Consider the following 19,157-nt stretch of genomic DNA (forward strand, 5'->3'; position numbering starts at 1 on the left):
ACACACGCGGTGCATCTGGGAGGCTCGGGGGAAGAGCCCCACCTCAGGGCTGGTGCGACTGACCCCGGCCAAGCTCGAGGGACACGGCTGCGGGTGTCCAGAGCTCACTCTAAGGGAAGGCCCCCCCCCCACTCCAACCCTCGTACGTACTGTTTACACTGCAGCAGCTGACTGAATACGATGTCATTCCTGGAAATGACGGACAAATGCAATGGAGTCCTGCCAGGAGAGAGAGCGGGACACACGGTCACTGTGGGATGCCCTCCGGGGGTGGAGAGCCAAGGAGGCGGGAGCCCCCCAAACCCCCCCCCAAAGGAGGCTGCTACCAGCACCAGGGCCCCTGGCTCGCAGAGGGTTGTGAGGGAGGTGAGGGCAGCTGCTCTCACCACCAATCATCCCCAGCCTGGGCTCTGCAACCTGTGGCGTTTGCCCCGTCTGGGCCTCAGCTCCCTGCTCGGTGACGTGAAGGGGGAGACCGAGTAGGAACCACCCCTCCTCCTGACTCCCTCCAGCCCTCCCAGAGGCCCTGGGGGGCAGGGGCTACCGCCCACGAGCTGCCCGGGCCCGCCTGGGGGAAGGGTCGGAGGAGACCCCCCGCCGGCTCGTGCGGAGGGGCGTCCACTCTCCGGCAAACAACAGAACCAACACGTCGGCATCCTCATTCCTCCCCCAGGCCAGGGTTCCAGCCAGAGCCGCCGTCTGAGGACACGGCACTCACCTGCCTTTGCCATCCTGCATGTTGGGGTTGGCCCCGGCCTGGAGCAGGGACTCGGTGATGTGCACCATCTCCGACGCGACGTCGGCTGGGCCCTTCCTGCAGCTGGACGAGGCCACAAGGTGCAGTGGCGTTTCCTGGGCCCCCACGGTGGCCGCGTTCACCAGGGCGCCGTTCTTAATGAGGAAGGTGGCCGCAAAGCTGTCTCCTATCAAAGAGGTCACTGTGACACATCTCTCACGCGTGCCCACAAACTCACACGCACTCACGTTCACAATGCACACAAGCACATGCGTCCACACTCACATATACATTCATATGCATGCTAGTACACACTTATTCACACAAATACACACTCCCCCCATATGCGTGCAGTCATGTGCAGACACATGCATGCTTACACTCACATGCACACAAATACACACTTGCATTCACACACGCACACACTCGCACACGCGCGCGCGCGCACACACACACACACACACACGGCACTTCTGGCCAGCAGGCCCCCTGGAAGGTATCGGTGGACAACGGCTTCAGGCAGAGCAGACGTGTCAGCACCCTGATCCAGAGGGGTGCGTATCCTGCTTCAGAAGTGAGGTGAGGGGCACTGCAGGCAGCAGATCTGGCAGCCCCTCGAGGTCATCCCTCTCTGCTCCAGGAGAGGGCGACGGGGGCAGGATGCATTCTATTCTCTGACTCCCACCCCCCACCGGCATCTGGCCTAGGGACCGCTAAGCGACACCTGATAAAGAGCATCGGAAGCTTGTTGCTTCTCAAGGCGAATGAGACTGGCTGAATTCACCAATCTGAAAGACTTCACGTGAATGATCACACGCGGCCGCCCTGTCTCCCCCGTGCACAGCCCAGAGCCGGGCACACGGCAGGAGGTTAATGAATAGCTGCTTGATCACCCTAAGCTGTGTGGGGCACGTGGGGTCGATCCTGACGGCTGGCAGCCCCTGCAGCTCCTTCCCTCGGTCACTTGGCAGCTCCTACCTCAGTCCTAAGCACCAGGCCAGAGGAAGGGGCCGAGCCCTGGCCGGGAGTCCCTGGGAGGGCCCCGGAGCCCAGTGCTCTGTTTGTAGTAACCCTAAAGTCTCCTGAGGCCTTAACTCAGAGCTTAAGCCTTGGATCTGAGAACCTTCACAAGTGCCTCGGATGTCCAACCCCCAGCAGAGAGGCAGGAAGCGAGGCAGTGCAGGAGGGATCTGGAATCCCGGCCCTGAGAATTACCTCTCTCTGGGCCTCAGTTTCCTTCTCTGTAAAATGGAGAGCTGGGACTGGATTATCTCTGAGTTTTCCAAAGACCAGGAGCCCTTCCTGCCCTAGGGCTCTGTGGCCATCCCTCCGGAGGTGGCCCTCCTGAGGACGGCCCTGCGCCGACAGAATGCCCCGGGCACACGAGTGGGACGCCAACGCGGGGTGCCACACGCGGCTGGAAGTCAGAAACTTAGAAACCTTTCCATTCACATGGTTTACCAAAGGGGAAGTCCCAGAACGCAGAGTCCCCTTTTGTGGAACGCTGCCTCCCTGACCATGGCCTGCCGGCAGCCTCCGATCCCTACATTTCACGTTATTCCCCCACGCGACGTGGGGTGCACATGGTGCCCAGCCAAACCCAGGGACACTCCATCGCTGCCTGTGTCCCCACCCCCCGCAGAACACACTCAGCTCCTCCCTGCTCCTCCTGAAATCCGCCCCGGCTTCAAGGTCTAACTTGGGCACCGCATGTTCAGGAAGCCTCTCGGGCCCCCCCCAGCGGACACAATCCTGTGGATGATACCTAAGGCAGGTGGACAGCACCCCTAGGTACGGAGTGCTGGGCCTGGAGTCAAGAAGATCTGAGTTCCAATCTGGCCTCAGACACTTACTAGCTGTGTGACCCTGGGCATGTCACTTCACCTTCATCAACAACTCCCAGGGCCAGTGCCAGGACGGAGACGTTGGCTCTCGGTGCCTGGCACTTTCTTCTGTTTCCTTCCATCTCAGTTTCCATTTCTAGACTGGGCCTTGGCACTCGAGCCTGGAAGGTGCAGCAGGCCCCGCCTGAGCCCGGACGCAGCCGACTGAGGCCACATTCCTCGACCTGGGCTCAGTCGCAGGGGGCTGGCGGGACACGCGTGGCCCCCAGTGTGGAGCTGTTCCCACTAGAATGGCTGTGCGTCTGCGGCCTCCGGCTGGACGCCAGAGGTCAAGTTTCTTGTTCTTTTTCTCACCGTTCCTCTGCTGGGGGGGCGTCTCCCGGGCCCACGTGTGCTGCACACTTCTCCCCACATTCTGGCAGAATAAACAACTTCACTAACCTCAGGAGTTTTCAGGCAATGATGGAGAGGAGGGCCAAAGGTCTCTCACAAATCAGAATGCTCTGGAACAAGGTGGATGCAGCCAGGCTGCCCCTGAGTCAAAGGCGGAGACACACTTGCTGGGAGGCCAGCCGAGAGTCGACTTCATCAGACCGTGGAAGGCGCGATCCTCGGGCTCCTCCCCATAAACAAACAGACTTCATTCCCAAAGAGCAGCAGGACCTGGCCCCTGGTCGCCACCAGCACCAGCTGGTTCACCGTCCCAGACACCCTTGTGAGGATGCAGCCACAAGGGGTGTCTGTGAGTGGCCACCACGCAAGGCCCAGCCCAAGAGCCTGCAGACAGGAGCAGGGTTCCCCTGGGGCATCCAGCAGGGAGAAGAGCACAGGACCCGAGAGTCTGACTCTGACCCCGGTTCAGCAAACCCACCAGGAAGGGGAGAACTCTGTCCATGTCCACCTGCCTCCGCTGAGGGGCAGCAGAGCATCACGCTTACCAAATCCTACCTGAGTACGCACAAGTCGCCCACAATCCGGGTCAGGGAGGCCCCTGACATCCCAAAGGAGTCACAGAAGCCTCGACTCAAGAAAAGAGCGTTCAGAAGGCACAGGACAGAAGCTGGGCAAAGGACAGTGACTGGAAGTCATGAGAGCAATGCCCACTGAGGCAACCCAGAACCAAGAGCGTGAGAGCGGCCCTCTGGCTAGTCGGTGGAGCACCCACTGTGCGCCAGGCATCGTGTTATGAGCTGAGAACAGGAATGAAGACCACAGACAGCTCCTGCCCTCAGGGAGCGCAGACGGTCACCTGGGAGGACCAAGAGAGGAAGGTGCCGGTACAAAGGGCGATGGGGAGGGCGGACGAGGAGCCAGGGAGAACCGCAGCTGGGAACGTGTCCTGCAGCAAGGCCAGGGTCACTGAGTCAGCATCTGCGCTGCAGGGAGGGGAGGGCGTGAAGACTACTGGAAAGGGAGGAGGGGCGCTGAATGCCAGCCTGAGCACTGGCACCTCTCCTACGAGGGAGAGGAAGCCCCTGGAGTTTGCTGAGCGGCGGGCAGACCTGCGCGTTGGGAAAGCCCTTTGGTGGAGTGGGGAGAGACTGAGGCAGGCTGACCCCCAGCAGCCAGCAGCTACTGCGGTGGTCCCGGCATGAGGAGATGAGGGTCTGCACCAGGTGGGGGCAGGGTCAGAGGAGAGAGAGCTTGAAGGTAGAGCCAACAGGCCTTGATGGCAGATGGGACCCGAGGGAGGAGGTCTGAAGGACTTCCAGGGTGGGAGCCAGATGCACTGAGAGGTGGTGGGAGGAAAGAAAGACCCAGGAGGCAGCGGCCCAGTTTGGGATGAGAACGTGACAATGGCTCTAGAAGAGGGGGTGCCAAGCGGAGGCCCAGAAGTCAGGGCAACAGAAGAGAACCCCCAAAGCTGAGGCGTGACAGAAGATGCTCCCCCGCGCCTGCCTCCACAGAGGCGAGCGACATGCGTGATGCCGCATGGGATGCGCGGGAGGGGCTGCGCGGGCCTTCTTCGCTTTCTTAACCTTTGTCACAACGGACGTAAAGATTTACGGGAGGAGCCGCCAGCTCTGCGGCTTCACCTCACGGTCACCAAGCTGTCTGAGATGAGAGGCAAGCTGGGCTGGCGGAGCAGGAACCAGCATGAGCACGCTCCCCTTCACCAAACTCGCCCAAACAGATCTAAAAAACGCACAGCGGGGAAGTCCAGATAAAGTCACTGCCCAGAGCGACACAGGGCAGTCTGTGAACACTGCAGATAAACACTGGGGCCAGGCGCACACCACGTGGGAGCACGCCGGTGCCCAGGAGAGGACGGGTGCCCTAGCCGTACTGGGACATAGTGATGGGGACGGCTTTGTCCCCCATCACCCAGGTATGGTTCACAAATCCGGGGTCCTGTCGTGGAGGTGCTGTTGCCGGGGAGGAAAGCCTTGGGTGTTGGGGCAGCTGAGTGGCGCAGTGGATAGAGCACCGGCCCTGAAGTCAGGAGGACCTGACTTCAAATGCGGCCTCAGACCAAACACTTGACACTTACTAGCTGTGTGACCCTGGGCAAGTTACTTAACCCTGATTGCCTAAAAATTAAAAAAAAAGAAAGAAAGAAAGCCTCGGGTGACAGGCCGAGAAAAGAGGAGGTTCAGAAGCCAGCCGCAACAGTGTACCTCAGATCTTAGGCACAGAGCGGGGTCTCATTCCTGTCATATAGCCCAATCTGCAGAGGAATAACCAGGGCAGGAATCCCACGCCAAAGGGGCATCTATGGTTCTGCTGCTCTGAACCAACAGAGCTCCCCAGTCAGCTGAAAGGGACAAGTTCTAGCAGCTCAGACCCAGACTCAGGCCTGAAACTTGCAGAGTCCAGACCAAGGGGGCAGCGGTCTTACATCCGCCCACGTGTCCCTGAGATCCTCAAATGACTGAATATTCAATGCCCGAAGAAAGCAGCAAGAAGACCAGCCCAGACCTTTGCTCCAGGAGGGCCACAGGGCCCAGTCCTAACGTCAATCCAAACTCAGTCTGCAGGCTGGGAGAATCGGCAGACAAACAAACTAAAAGCCCCAACCGAGAGAGCTGCTGTAGTGACGGGAGACACAAACAGAGGAAGAGAACAGTCCCAAAGCCTCAGAGGAAATCCAGCTTGGGCGCAAAACTCCACTAGAACCCTTGCAGGAGATGAAAGGAGAATGCTTTTTAAGAAGAGCTGAATGCTTTTATAAGTGAAACGAAAGCACTAGAGGAAAAAAAGTGAAAAGGAGTGAGAACCGGGGAAGGAAAAAAGAGGAGAGGGAGCGAGCGTCTTGGCACAACAGGCACGAGATCTCATCCAAGCAACAAACTCCCTGAAATTTTGAATGGACCGGGAAGAAGGCAGTGACTGGGAGACAGCGAGAAATACTAAAACAAAGGCAAAAGGCTGAAAAAAGAGAAGGAAATTCAAGACTCGTAATCATTGGACCACCTGAAGCCCTGACTGAGACAAGAGCCCAGAATGTCCTATTTCAAGACGTGAAAGCTGCCCTGATCTCTCCGAACCAGAGGGCAAAGCGGAGATGGAAAGAACCCCCCAGTGAAGAGCCTCGGACGAACTCTGAGCCAAAGCCCAGAGCTCCCCGTCAGCAGCCAGAGGGCGACGGTTCGAGCCCGGGGGCGCCAGGCAGGGATCCCACACAGCGCAGCAGCCACGAGGGCCGGGAACGCGGCTTGGCCTCCCGGAGGCAAAGGATGCTGTGCGAGAGCCCAGAACGGCACACCCAGAAGCGCCCAGCACCGCGCGAAGACCTGCTAGCGTCCCTGACGAAAAGAGGAAGGACACACACACACATGCACCAACACACGCACACACACACACGCAGAGCTGGGTCTAGAAATGTCTTTTACTCAATGAGGACACAGGAGGGAAAGGGGAAAAGGGGGCAGCAGAGCAAGGGCAGAGATTCAGATGACTTGCTCAGGGTCCCTCAGCCAAGGGTCGGAGGCCAGGTTCGAACACAGGCCTCCCTGACGCGGGGCCCAGCGCTCCAGCCACTGAGTCACCCAGCTGACGAGGCTCTTCTCATCTGCACCGACTCCCCATCACAGCGTTACTCCTGTCTGATCTAGCCCTCGATACGCATGCTCTCACTGGACCTCCACAGCAACCCAGAAGGTAAGTCCGAGGGCACTATCACCTCCGTTTTCAGATGAGGAAACGAAGCCTCGTCCACTGGCAGATGAGAACGCCGACGAGTTCGCTAATGCCACTCATGCCCCTCGGGCTGCTCTGAGAACACTGATTTTGGTCTTCCAGGTAAGTCCATAGATCTTACCAGGGGATGCTGTTTTACATGAAAGGATTTCGCAGCTCACTTGTAGAGGTTGTGGCCAAATGACTTAGAATGGCGTCAGGTCAATCCCCGCCCGACACCAGAGCTGAGGAGCCCAGGACGGAGGCCGCTCCAGAAGCATCCAGGCCGCCCTGGCCTTGGCCCACTGGGGAAGCCCTCCCGGGGACGGTGCCGCCCGCCCCCCTACCTCACCTCTTTGGATGGCTTTATGCAGCAGGCTCCAGCCACTCTTGTCCGCCATGTCTACATCGGCTCTGTGGCTCACCAGCGTGGTGGCGATGCTCTCCAGTCTTCGAGAGAGGGCGAGATCTAAAGCGAGATCTCCATTGGGATCCAGCTCATTCAGCTTCAGGGGCAGCTATTACAAACAGTCAGGTAGTGAGCATTCATTCGGGACATGGTACACACCAATTCCAGGGGCTCTGGGTCAAAGAGACTTTACCATTCTCGCCTCTAATTCAGCCAGACAGAGAGCTTTTACTCCAAAGTGCATGCGTGTGTGCATGTGCATATATGTGCCTATGCGTGTCCTCTGCCCCTCCCCCCCCCGCCTCCGATCCTCAGGGAGGGCACTCAGTACCTGGGCATCCATCTCAATGAGATAGAGGAAGACGACGTCCTCGCGCTCCAGCCGGATGGCTTTGTGGAGTGGGTGCTGCGTCTTGGACCGGATCATCTGGTACAGCAGCTGTGCACTCATGCTACTGAAGTCCTCCTTGCTCAGGTCATCCTGCGGAGCAAACCGATGCGCCGGCTGAAGAGACCCCGGTGGCGGGCCCCACCCTCCAGGGGCCCCGTGGCCTACTCTCCCTCTGTCTTCCAAAGCAGAGACGCCAATGGCTTCTTGACTTGCTTTAAGGATAATTCTACCCATCAAAAGGCCATCACAGCCCGTGGCACACAGTAAGCACTTAATAAATGCCTTGTCATTTAAACCAGCCCTTTGGGCTGTCTTCTGCTTCCCTTCCCACCCTTTACTCTCCTTTAGCCAAGAAGGTGGAAAGCTCTCAGGAAATAAATTCTAAAGACACAGACAGGAACAATTCCAACGAGGATGGAAAGGAGTGGTTTTCTAATGACTCAGATGCAGCTGCAGAGGGTGCTCAGATACCACAGGGATTTTTAAAAGATGGAGGCCAGGACAGATAATGCAGAAAGACTATAAAGCCGGACACGGTCCTGGCATGTCCCCGATGAGAGCCAGCCATCACAGAGAACATTTAACAAGCATTCCCTCACACGGCTACCACAACAGTGCTAAGAGGCAGCTACTGTCCCTACTCCCATTTTACAGACTAGAAAACCAAGGATGAGAAAGGAGCGCTAAGGCTCCGGATGAGCTAAGCATGGGAAGCGAAGCTGAAGAAGACACAAACACTGGCTCGTGCGGGTTGTTTCTAAGTTATTTAAGGGAAGGGGCAGATCCGAGCAAAGGCCTGGGTCCTCTGCCTTGCCTCTCTCTTGGTGACCTCATCAGTCCCAACTCACTCAAGTATCTGATGATTCCCAGACCGACCCATGGAGCCCTGACATCCCCAACTGCCGAGGATGCATTCCAAACAGCACATCTGATGGGCATCTCAGAAAAAACGCACTCTTTCCCCCAAACTACCTCGCCACTTCTGAGGCCCCCCAGGTCCCCAACCTTGTCGTCACCTCCCACAGCCAATCTGTCTCCAAAGATCACCCTTTCCAGCTCTCCCCCATCCCTACCACCTGGCTCCTCTCCACTCCCACTGTGGCCACTGTCCGAGCGGACTCATCTATCCCAAGCCTCTCAGCTCTTCACCCCCTTCTCCCTTGACTCAGCAGCCAAAGGAACTTTCCCAAAGTGCTGCTGCCCTGGTCGACAGACTCCCAGAGTCCACTCTTACCCCATTCCCTGCTGGGCAGCAAATGCCCTTCAAAGTCTGCCCCCAAACAACTTTCTCCATCTTGTTTTACGTGTGTGTATGTGTTATTATATACAAAGTTTTATATGCACATAAATACGTATAATATTTTTACATATTTTATAACTACAAATATGAAAGTTGTATGTATGTATAAATATGTCTTGTAGGTGTGTATCTATTATAAATGTGCATGTGCGTATATATGTATGTATATGCACATACAAAAACTTTCCTTCCCACACCTGAAGGCTAACACTTCACCTCTGGCTTTTCACAAGCTGGCCCCAAAGCCCAGAATGCCTTCTCTCCTCACCTCAGTCAGTCAATAAACATTCGTTAAGCCACTGTGCAAAACACAGGGATACAAACACAGACACCGTCCCTGCCCTCCAGGAGCTTACAATCTGACAGGGAGACAACCCAAAAGGAGGCTGAAAGGCAAGCGAGGTGCAGTGGATAGAGCACGGGCCCTGGAGTCAGGAGGACCTGAGACCAAATCCGGCCTCAGACACTTGACACTTACTAGCTGGGTGAAGAGTGAGGGAGGTGGGGGGTGGGGCTGCAGGGGGAAGCTCCCCAGCAGGTTTGTTTCCTTGGCAGATATCGTATAAGACTGTGATTCTGCTTAACCAAGTCTGTTCAACTGAGACAACACTTGAGGAAGCGGGGGATTATGAATCTGTCTTTTTTCACTTTTACCGCCTACAAGAAGACATGAGATTGTAACACGTCAAAGTATTTGTTTCTCTGCTTCTGTGACTTAGTTTTATCTATAGAAAGCCTCGCGAGAATGGTCCTCTTGGTTCAGGGCGATTCCTCTACCCCTGGACCTGGGCTCACGCACCACATAAACTCTGCCTCACGCTAGGCTCATTTTACCAGCGGTGCTGAGGACCAAAGAGGAGCGCCTTCGTCCAGAACGTTTCCTAGCACAACAGGAAATTCCAGATGACAGAAAAGTGATGCTCGCGAGAGTTCCACAGGCAAGCCAGGGACCGTCCCCCTTCGATGTTTGTATCCCCTGAGCTTGACCCAAAGGGCACACTTAAACGCTTTACATTCTTTCGCTCCTAGACCGGAAGAGCTGCCTTTTCATTGCCACAGTGCCGGGTCTCCCGAAGCATACACACAAAGGAGAGATGGGGAGCAGAACTTACCCAGTGGCTGGCGATGATTTCTGCGCAATAGTTCATCAAAGTGGTGGCATTCAATTCTTCGGCAGTTTGGTAGAAACGGATACAATTCCTCACATTTACTAGGGACATCACGCCTTTCTCACACCTACCCAAAGAAGAAGCAGCACAGTGATGTTCAGTATTATATCAGGTAAGAAGCTCTCTCAAACCGCATATCTCTCTAAAACAAAGAGCCAGCATGATATGTTATGAGGATAAACTACTGGCCTTTTTGTGAAGATCAAGATTTGGTACAGCAGAGGCCCACTGTCACCACCACTGTTTTATAGAGTGCGACAGACGCTAGCTGTAGGAGTGAGTTGAGAAAAAGAAGGTGAAGGACTAAGCATAGAAAAAAAGAAGCGATTCTGTGTACCGTCCACAAAACCCGGCAGGAAGAGCTAGAAAAGGAAACTCCACTTAAAATAACTACAGGCTGTAGAAAGCTCTTGGGAATCTTCAAACCAAGAAATACATACAATTACAATTACAAAAACACTCTTTTTATAAAAAATTATTTTTATTTATTTCTTTAAATATTTCCCAACTACATGTAAAAAATTTTAACAATCATTTTTTTAAGATTTTGAGTACCAAATCCTCTCCCTCCCTCCCAAGTAGAAGGGAAGCAGTCTGATTTTGATTACATGTGAGGTCACGCAAAACATTTCCACATTAGCCACATTGCAAAACAAAACATAAACAAAAGAAAAAGTTTTTTAAAAGTACACTTCAATCTGTACTCAGAGTCCATCAATTCTCACTCTGGAGATGGAAAAAAATGTTTTATCACGGGTCTTTTGGAACTGTCTTAGATCACTGTCAATCATAGTAGCTAAGTCTTTCACAGTCACTGTTACAATGTTACTGCTGCTGTGTACAACATTCTCCTGGTTCTGCTCACTTCACTCTGAATCAGTTCATGTAAGTCTTCCCAGGTTTTTCTGAAAACATCCTGCTCATCATTTCTTATAGCACAACAGTATTCTAACACAATCATATACCACAGCTTGTTCCGTCATTCCCTAACTGATGGGCATCCCCTCAATTTCCAGTTCTTTGCTACCACAAACACAGCTGCTATAAATATTTTTGCACAAATATGTCCTTTTCTCTGTTCTTGGATTTCTTTGAGATACAGACCTAGTAGTAGTATTGCTCAAAGGGTATGCACAGTTTTATAGCCCTTTGGGTAAAGTTCCAAACTGTTCTTCAGAATGGTTGAATCAGTTCACAACTCTACCAGCAGTGCATTAGTGTCCAAAATTTCCCACATGCCCTCCAGTACTTGTCATTTTCCTTTTCTGTCATGCTAGCCAATCTCATAGGTCTAAGGTGGTATCTCAGAATTGTTTTAATTTGCATTTCTCTGGTCAGTGGTGATTTAGAGCATTTTTTTATGTGACTATTGATAACTGATATTTTTCTTCTGAAAACTGCCTGTTCATATCCTTTGACCACTTATCAATTGCAGAATGGCTCTTATTTTTATAAATTTGGCTGAGTTTCCTATGTAGTTGAGAAACAAGGCCTCTTTTAAAGAAATGTGCTGCAAAACTCTTCCCTCCACTTCATGTATTTCTTATAATTTTGGCTGCATTAATCTTGTTTATGCAAAAGCTTTTTAATTTCATCTAATCAAGTAGGCAGAGCTAATATAATAAAAATGACAATTCTACCTAAGCTAATTTACTTATTCAGTGCCATGCCAATCAAACTACCAAAAAATTACTGTATAGAGTTAGAAAAAATAATTTGGAAGAACAAAAGGTCCAGAATATCAAGGGAACTAATGAAAAGAAATGCAGGGGAAGGCGGCCTAGCCATTCCAGATCTTAAATTGTATTCTAAAGCAGCAATCATCAAAACTGCTTGGTACTGGCTAAGAAATAGAGTGATGGATCAGTGGAATAGGTTAAATATGCAACACACAGTAGTCAATGACTATAGTAATCTATTATTTGATAAACCCAAAGACCCCAGCTTCTGGGATAAGAACCCACTCTTTGAAAAAAACTGCGGGGAAAACTGGAAAAGAATATGGCAGAAACTAGGCATAGACCAAAATCTCACACCATATACCAAAATAAAGTCAAAATGGATTCACGATTTAGATATAAAGGCTGATACTATAAGCAACCTGGGAGAACAAGGAATAGTTTACCTGTCAGATCTATGGAGAACAGAAGAATTCATGACCAAACAGGAGATAGAGAACATTACGAAAAGCAAAATGGATCATTTTGATTACACCAAATTGAAAAGTTTTTGTACAAACAAAGCCAATGCAACCAAGATTAGGAGGGAAGCAGAAAACTGGGAAAGAATTTCTACAACCAGTATCTCTGATAAGGGCCTCTTTTCTAAAATACAGAGAACTAAGGCAAATTTATAAGAATACAAGTCATTCTCCAACTGATAAATGGTCAAAGGATAAGAACAGGCAGTTTTCAGATGAAGAAATTAAAGCCATTTATAGTCATATGAAAAAATGCCCTAAATCACTATTGATTAGAGAAATGCAAATCAAAACAACTCTGAGGTACCACATCACACCTATCAGATTGGCCAACATGACAAAACAGGAAAATGATAAATGTTGGAGAAGATGTGGGAAAATTGGACCACTGATGCATTGTTGGTAGAGTTGTGAACTGATCCAACCATTTTAGAGACCAATTTGGAACTATGCCCAAAGGGCTATCAATATATGCATACCCTTTGACCCAGCAATAGCACCTCTAGGGCTATATCCCAAAGAAATCATACAAATGGGAAAAGGACCCACATGTTTAAAAATATTCACGGCAGCTCTTTTTGTGGTGGCAAAGAATTGGAAATTGAGAGAATGCCCATCAATTGGGGAATGGCTGAGCAAGTTGTGGTATATGAATGCAATGGAATACTATTGTGCTATAAGAAATGATAAACAGGCTGACTTCAGAAAAACCTGGAAAAACTTGTATGGTCTGATGCTGAGTGAAGTGAGCAGAACCAAGAGAACGTTGCACACATTAACAGCCACGTTGTGCAATGACTAATATTGATAAACTTAACCCTTCCCAGCAATACAAAGATCTAAGACATCTCCAAAGGCCTTGTGATAGAAAATGCTATCCGTATCCAAAGAAAGAACTAGGAAATTTGAATTGCTATTTTTTTTTCTCTTCTGTTGAGTTTTGTTTCCTCTTTCTGGTGGTTCCTCCTATTGGTTCTAATTTTTACTTACAACATCATTAATGTGAAAATATGTTTAATAGGAATGTATATGTATAGCCTACATCAGACTGTGTGCCATCGTGGGGAGGGTGGTGGGGAGGAAGGGGGAGAAAAATTTTAAACTCAAAAGCATACGGAAGTGATTGTTGATAAATCAAAATAAATTAAAAAATTTAAAAAAATTTCATCTAACCAGAATTATCTATTTTACTTCCCATAATCCCCTCCATCTCTTGTTTGGCCATAAACACTTCCCTTATCCAGAGATCTGAGAGGTACAGTTTTCCATGCTCTCCTATTTTGTTTATGGTATACCAGGGTTGGAAAACACGTGGCCTTCTAGGTCCCTGGGTACGGCCTTTTGACTGAGTCCAAGATTTACAGAACAAAACGTTTTATTAAGGGGATCTGGTGTAAGGTAATGGTCCATATCTAGTTTCTGTCAAACTGCTTTCTACTTTCCCCAGCAATTTCTGCCAAATGTTGAGTTCTTATCCCAACAGCATGGATTTTTGGGTTTCTCAGACACTAAGGTATAATGGTCATTTACTATTATAAATGGGTAAATAGACTGTGTACCTAATGTATTCCACTGATCCACCACTCTATTTCTTGGCCAGTACCGGATCGTTTTGATGATTACTACTTTGTAATATAGTGTGAAATCTGGAACTGCTAGTCTGCCTACTGTAACATTTTTTTTCCCCATTGATTCCCCTGATATTCTTGAACTTCTGTTCTTCCAGATAAATTTTGTTACATTTTTTTCCTAAAATAATTCTAAATTCTAAAACAATTTTCTAAAATAATTTGACAAAATAATTCTTTGGTAGTTGAAGTAAATTAACTTAGGCAGAATTGTCATTTTTATTATGTTGACTTGGCCTACTTATCAGCAAACAATATTTCTCCAATTGTTTAGATCTGTTTTGATTTGTGTGAAAAGTGATTTGTAATTGTAATTTATACAATCCCTGGGTTTGTCTGGGCAGGCAGATTCTCAAGGGTTTCATATTGTCTGCAGTTATTTTGAATGGAATTTCTCTATCTCTTCCTGAGTTTTGTTGGTAGCATACAGAAACATTAATGATTTATGTGAGTTTATTTTATACCCTGCAACTTTGTTGAAGTTGTCAGTTGTTTCAACTAGTTTTTTAGTTGATCCTCTAGGGTTCTCTAAGTCTACCATCATATTATCTGCAAAGAGCAAGAGTTTTGTTTCCTTGGTGACAATTCTTATACCGTCAATTTCTTTTTCTTGCCTTTTTGCTATAGCTAGCATTTCTAGTATAATACCGAATAACAGTGGTGATAATGGACATCCTTGCTTCACTTCTGAACTTATCTGAGAGGTCCCTTCTAGTTTATGCCCATCACAGATAATGCGTGCTCTTCATTTCACACACGTACTTTTTGTCATATTAAGGAAAGCTCCATTTATTCCTATGCTTTCTCTTGTTTTTCATAGGAATGGGTGTGGTATCTTGTCAAAAGCTTTTCCTGCATCTATTGATAATCACATGATTTCTGTTGATTCTGTTACTGATATGGTCAATTATAATGATATAGTCCTAATATTGAACCAGCCTTGTGTTCCTGCTGTAAATCCCATCTGGTCACAGTGTAGGATCTTTGTGATATATTGTTAGAATCTCATTAAAATTTTTTTACATATATTAAAGAAACTGGTCTACAGTTTTCCTTGTTTTTGTGTTTCCTGGTTTAGGTACCAAAATTATACTTGTGTCATAAAGTGAATTTGGCAGAACTCCTTTTTTACCTATTTTTTCAAATAGTCTATATAATACTAGGATTAACTGTTCCTAAAGTATTTGGTAGAATTCCCTTATGAATCCATCTGGGCCTGGGGATTTTTTTTCTTAGGGAGCTCATCAATGGCAAGTTCAATTTCTTTTTCTAAGACTGGGTTATTTAAGTATTCCATTTCCTCTTCTGCTAGTCTGGGCAGTTTTTAACTTTGTAAATATTCATCCACTTTACTTAGATTGTCATATTGGTACATAATTGGGCAAAATAAATCTTAATAATTGTGTTAATTTCATCTTCATTGATGGTGTGTTTACCCTTTTCATTTCTGATACTAGTAATTTAATTTTCTTCTTCCTTTTTTTTTAAAAGAAAATTAACCAATGGTTTTTTTTTCATTAACTAGCTCCGAGTTTTATTTATTAGTTCAATGGTTTTTTTACTTTCAATTTTATTAATCTCTCCTTTGATTTTCAGGATTTTCATTTTGGTGTTTAATTGGAAATTTTTAACTTTTTTTTCCTAGTTTTTTGCATGCCCAATTCATTGATTTGCTCATTTTCTTTTACTGCTATGTGCATTTAGAGATAGAAATTTCCCCTTAACTACTGCCTTGGCTGCCTTCCACAAATTTTGGAATGTGGTCTCATTGTTGTCATTCTCTTTAATGAAATTACTGTTTCTATAATTTGTTCTTTGACCTACTCATTCTTTAGGATTAGATTATTTAGTTTCCAATTAGCTTTTAATCTATGCTTCCATTCCCCTTTATTAAAAGTAATTTTTATCGCACTATAGTCTGAAAAGGATGCATTTAACATTTCTGCATTTGGTTGTAAGGTTTTTATGCCTTAATACATGGTTAGTTTTTCTGAAGGTACAACATACAGCTGACAAAAAGGTATACTCCTTTCTCTTCCCATTCAATTTTCTACAGATTCTCTAAGATTCTGTTCATCTCTTTGACTTCTTTCCTATTTATTTTATGGTTAGACTTATAGAACTGTGAGAGAGAAAAGTTGAGGTCGTCCACTAGTATACTTTTACTATCTGTTTCCTCCTGTAACTTATTTAACTTTTCCTTTAAGAATCTGTATGCTATGCCATTTGGTGCATATATGTTGAGTATTGATATTACTTCATTGTCTATGGTTCCTTTTAGCGTTATGTAGATTCCCTGCTTACCCCCTGTTAATTAGGTCTATTTTTGCTTTTGCTTTGTCTGAGATTATGATTGCTACCCCTGCCTTTTTTACTTCAGCTGAAGCATATCAGATTCTGCTCCAGCCCTTTCTTTTAATTCTGCATGTGTCTTTTTGTTTCGAGTACATCAAGTACTTGCATGCCTCTTTTATTTAAGATAATTTCCCCCATTTTTTCTCTCCCTTCCCCCTTTCTCCAGGGCACCCCTCTTTCTCACTTAATCATTTTTTTTCTTACATCATCCCAAAATAATTGACTCACTCCCACATCTTCTTTCTATGCAGAATCCTTCATGTATTATCTTCCCATATGGAAAGGTAAACAGTTTTACCTTTTGAGTCCCATATGATTTCTTTTTCATGCTTACCTTTTAATGTTTCTTTTAAGTCTTACGTTTGAAACTCAAATTTTCTATTCAGCTCTGGTCTTTTCATCAGGAAGCTTGAAAGTCCTCTATTTTGTTATATATCCCTTTTTTTCCCTTGAAGGATTTTACTTAGTTTTGCTGGGTTAAAATTATTCTTAGTTGTAATCCCAATTCTTCTGCCTTCTGGAATATCCTATTCCAAGCTTTCTGCTCCTTTAATGTGGTAGCTAAGCGATCTTGTGTGATCTTTACTGTGGCTCTATGGTATCTGAATGATTGCTTTCTGGCTGTTTGAAGTATTTTCTCCTTTATCTGGGAGCTCTGGAATTTGGCTGTAACATTCCTGGGAGTTTTCATTTTGAGATCTCTTTCAGTGGTGATTGGTGGATTCTTTCAATTTCTATTTCACCTTCTGATTCTAGGCTATCAGAGCAGTTTCTTTTGATAATTTCTTGAAATATGTCTAGGTTTTTTTCTTTGATTATGGCTTTCAGGCAGTCCAGCAATTCCTAAATTATCTCTCCTTGATCTGTTTTCCAGGTCAGTTGTTTTTCCAATAAGATATTTCACACTTTCTTTTATTTCTTCATTCTTTTGACTTTGTTTTATTGTTTCTTGATGTCTCATGCAGTCATTAGCTTCCACTTGCCTAATTCTAATTTTTAAGGAATTATTTTCTTGAGTGAGCTTTTGTACTTCTTTTTTCATTTGGCCAATTCTGCTTTTTAAAGAGTTATTTCTTTCAGCACTTTCTGTGCCTCTACCAAGCAACAGTTTGTTATCTTTTCATAATTTCCTTGCACTGCTCTCATTTCTTTCTCCAATTTTACCTCTACTACTTTTAATTCGATTTTGAAAATAATTTTTTAATCTCATCCAAGAATTCTTATTGGGCTTATGTAGAATTCACATTTTTTAGGCTTTGTTTAAAGCTATTTTGTTATCATTGTCTTCTGAGTTTGTGTCTTAGTCTTCCCTGGCACCATAGTTGTTTTTATGGTCAGGGTTTTATTGTTGTTGTTTGCTCATTTTCTAGCCCATTTCTTGACTTTACCTTTATGGTAAAGTTGGGTTCTCCTCCTGGGTGGGAGCAGTGGGGGCAGGACTGTTCTTAAACTTCAGGCTTTTTGGCACTGCTCTTTTCAGAGCATTTTCTGGAGATCTCCAAGTTTTTAGTGTTTGCAAGATGGTGTGAACCAGGGAGAGTTGTGATCATTGCTCTCCTGGTCTGTGCTCTGGTCCTTACCTAGTAAGGGCTCCTGATCCCTTGGAATTATAATTAATATCTCAGGCTCTTTAGGACCCCTCTTCCCTTGGGTCCAGGAACAATACTGTTCCTCAGGGTACCTGGTCTCTTGAAATAATACTGCCCCTCACTCTTGACTGAAAGTACTCCTCTCAGCCCCTCAACTATGGCCCTGAAGTGGGTATCAGCAACGGAGTTGTCAAACAGCATCTGGTCCTACATCCAGTGCTAGCACAGTGGTACCCTGTAAATCTCTTTCTGACCAGTTGCCAGGTCCCCTTACTGTCTCTGGCTTGCGATTTCCTGAAGCTGCTGCTGCTTCTGTCTCCACCACCTATTCCTACCACTGGTGTTCCATCTATGTGGGCTCCAGGCCAGCGTCCTTTCCTGTGTCATACATCTCTCTTTCCTACTTCCTACATTGTCTTGTGCTGGAAAAATGTCTCACTCTGACCTTTTGCTGGCTCTGACACTCCAGATTTTGATTTGAGAATTTATTTTAAAGTTGCTTAGAGGGGAGTGTTAGGAGAACTCAGCTTTCTCTACTCTGCCATTTTGGCTCTGCCTACGAAAACACTCTTTAACACAACTAAATAAGGACCTAAATAACAGGTGAATATGAATTGCTCCTAGGAAAGGATCACCCAAAAAAACAAAAATGACAATACTACCTAAATTAATTTATCTAAGGTCAATGCCAAAACTACACACCAGAAAATTATTTCAGAGAACTAGAAAACATAACGGGGCAGCTAGGTGATGCAGTGTTTAGAGTGCTAGGCCTGGGGTCAGGAAGCCTCAGACACTACCTCAAGTCACTTCACCTCTGGAATGCCTCAGTTTCTTCAACTGTAAAATGGAATGTAAACTGTAATGTAGAGTACACTTCACCTGTAAAATGTAAAATCCTATCTCCCAGGACTGTTGTGAGGATTGCCTTACGACTCAATGATATTTGCACAGTGCTCTGCACAACGTCTGGCATAAAACAGGTGCTTAATAAATGCTCGTTCTCTATAACAACAGTGTACCGTAGTAACAAGGACTCTGTGTTCTGGCCAGATCAGTGACCAGCCGTCATTACAGAGGACTGATGATGAGGAATGATTCCTGACTACAAAGTGAAGGACCAGGCGTGTGTTTGACCATGGTCAGCAGAGGGCTGGACTGTGCTTATGGACAACAAGGCCTCCCCCCTCCAGTTTTGAGGGGGAGGAGAATTGAGGTGGGAGTAATGAAAAATAAACGATTCTCAATTAAAAAAAAAAAGTAAAAAAAACAACAAAGCCAAATAACGACACGCACGCCAAAACAGGAGCCAAAGCTCCAACAACCAAGTCCAAAGCCTCATCAGGTCCTCAAAGGTCGGCGTCAGGTCCTCCTTACACCAACAAGTTACTCTGCGTTTGTCTTGGGGCCAGATGAC

General features: G+C 47.2%; 1 protein-coding gene across 1 annotated transcript in view; it reads right to left on the reverse strand.

Moving 5' to 3' along the window:
* The window catches only part of ANKFY1 (ankyrin repeat and FYVE domain containing 1), a 71,546-nt gene that overhangs the window by 24,187 nt on the left and 28,202 nt on the right, over nucleotides 1-19,157 (reverse strand). Inside the window, exons 5-9 of the mRNA XM_027848856.1 lie at nucleotides 9,912-10,035; nucleotides 7,440-7,589; nucleotides 7,052-7,217; nucleotides 719-923; nucleotides 151-219 (exon numbers count right to left, since the gene is read on the reverse strand). Of these exons, the coding sequence (XP_027704657.1) occupies nucleotides 151-219; nucleotides 719-923; nucleotides 7,052-7,217; nucleotides 7,440-7,589; nucleotides 9,912-10,035 (714 nt within the window). The remainder of the gene's footprint in view (nucleotides 1-150; nucleotides 220-718; nucleotides 924-7,051; nucleotides 7,218-7,439; nucleotides 7,590-9,911; nucleotides 10,036-19,157) is intronic.

Source organism: Vombatus ursinus, unplaced genomic scaffold, assembly GCF_900497805.2.
Source record: "Vombatus ursinus unplaced genomic scaffold, bare-nosed wombat genome assembly UNPS02006874.1, whole genome shotgun sequence".
NCBI lineage: Eukaryota > Metazoa > Chordata > Mammalia > Diprotodontia > Vombatidae > Vombatus > Vombatus ursinus.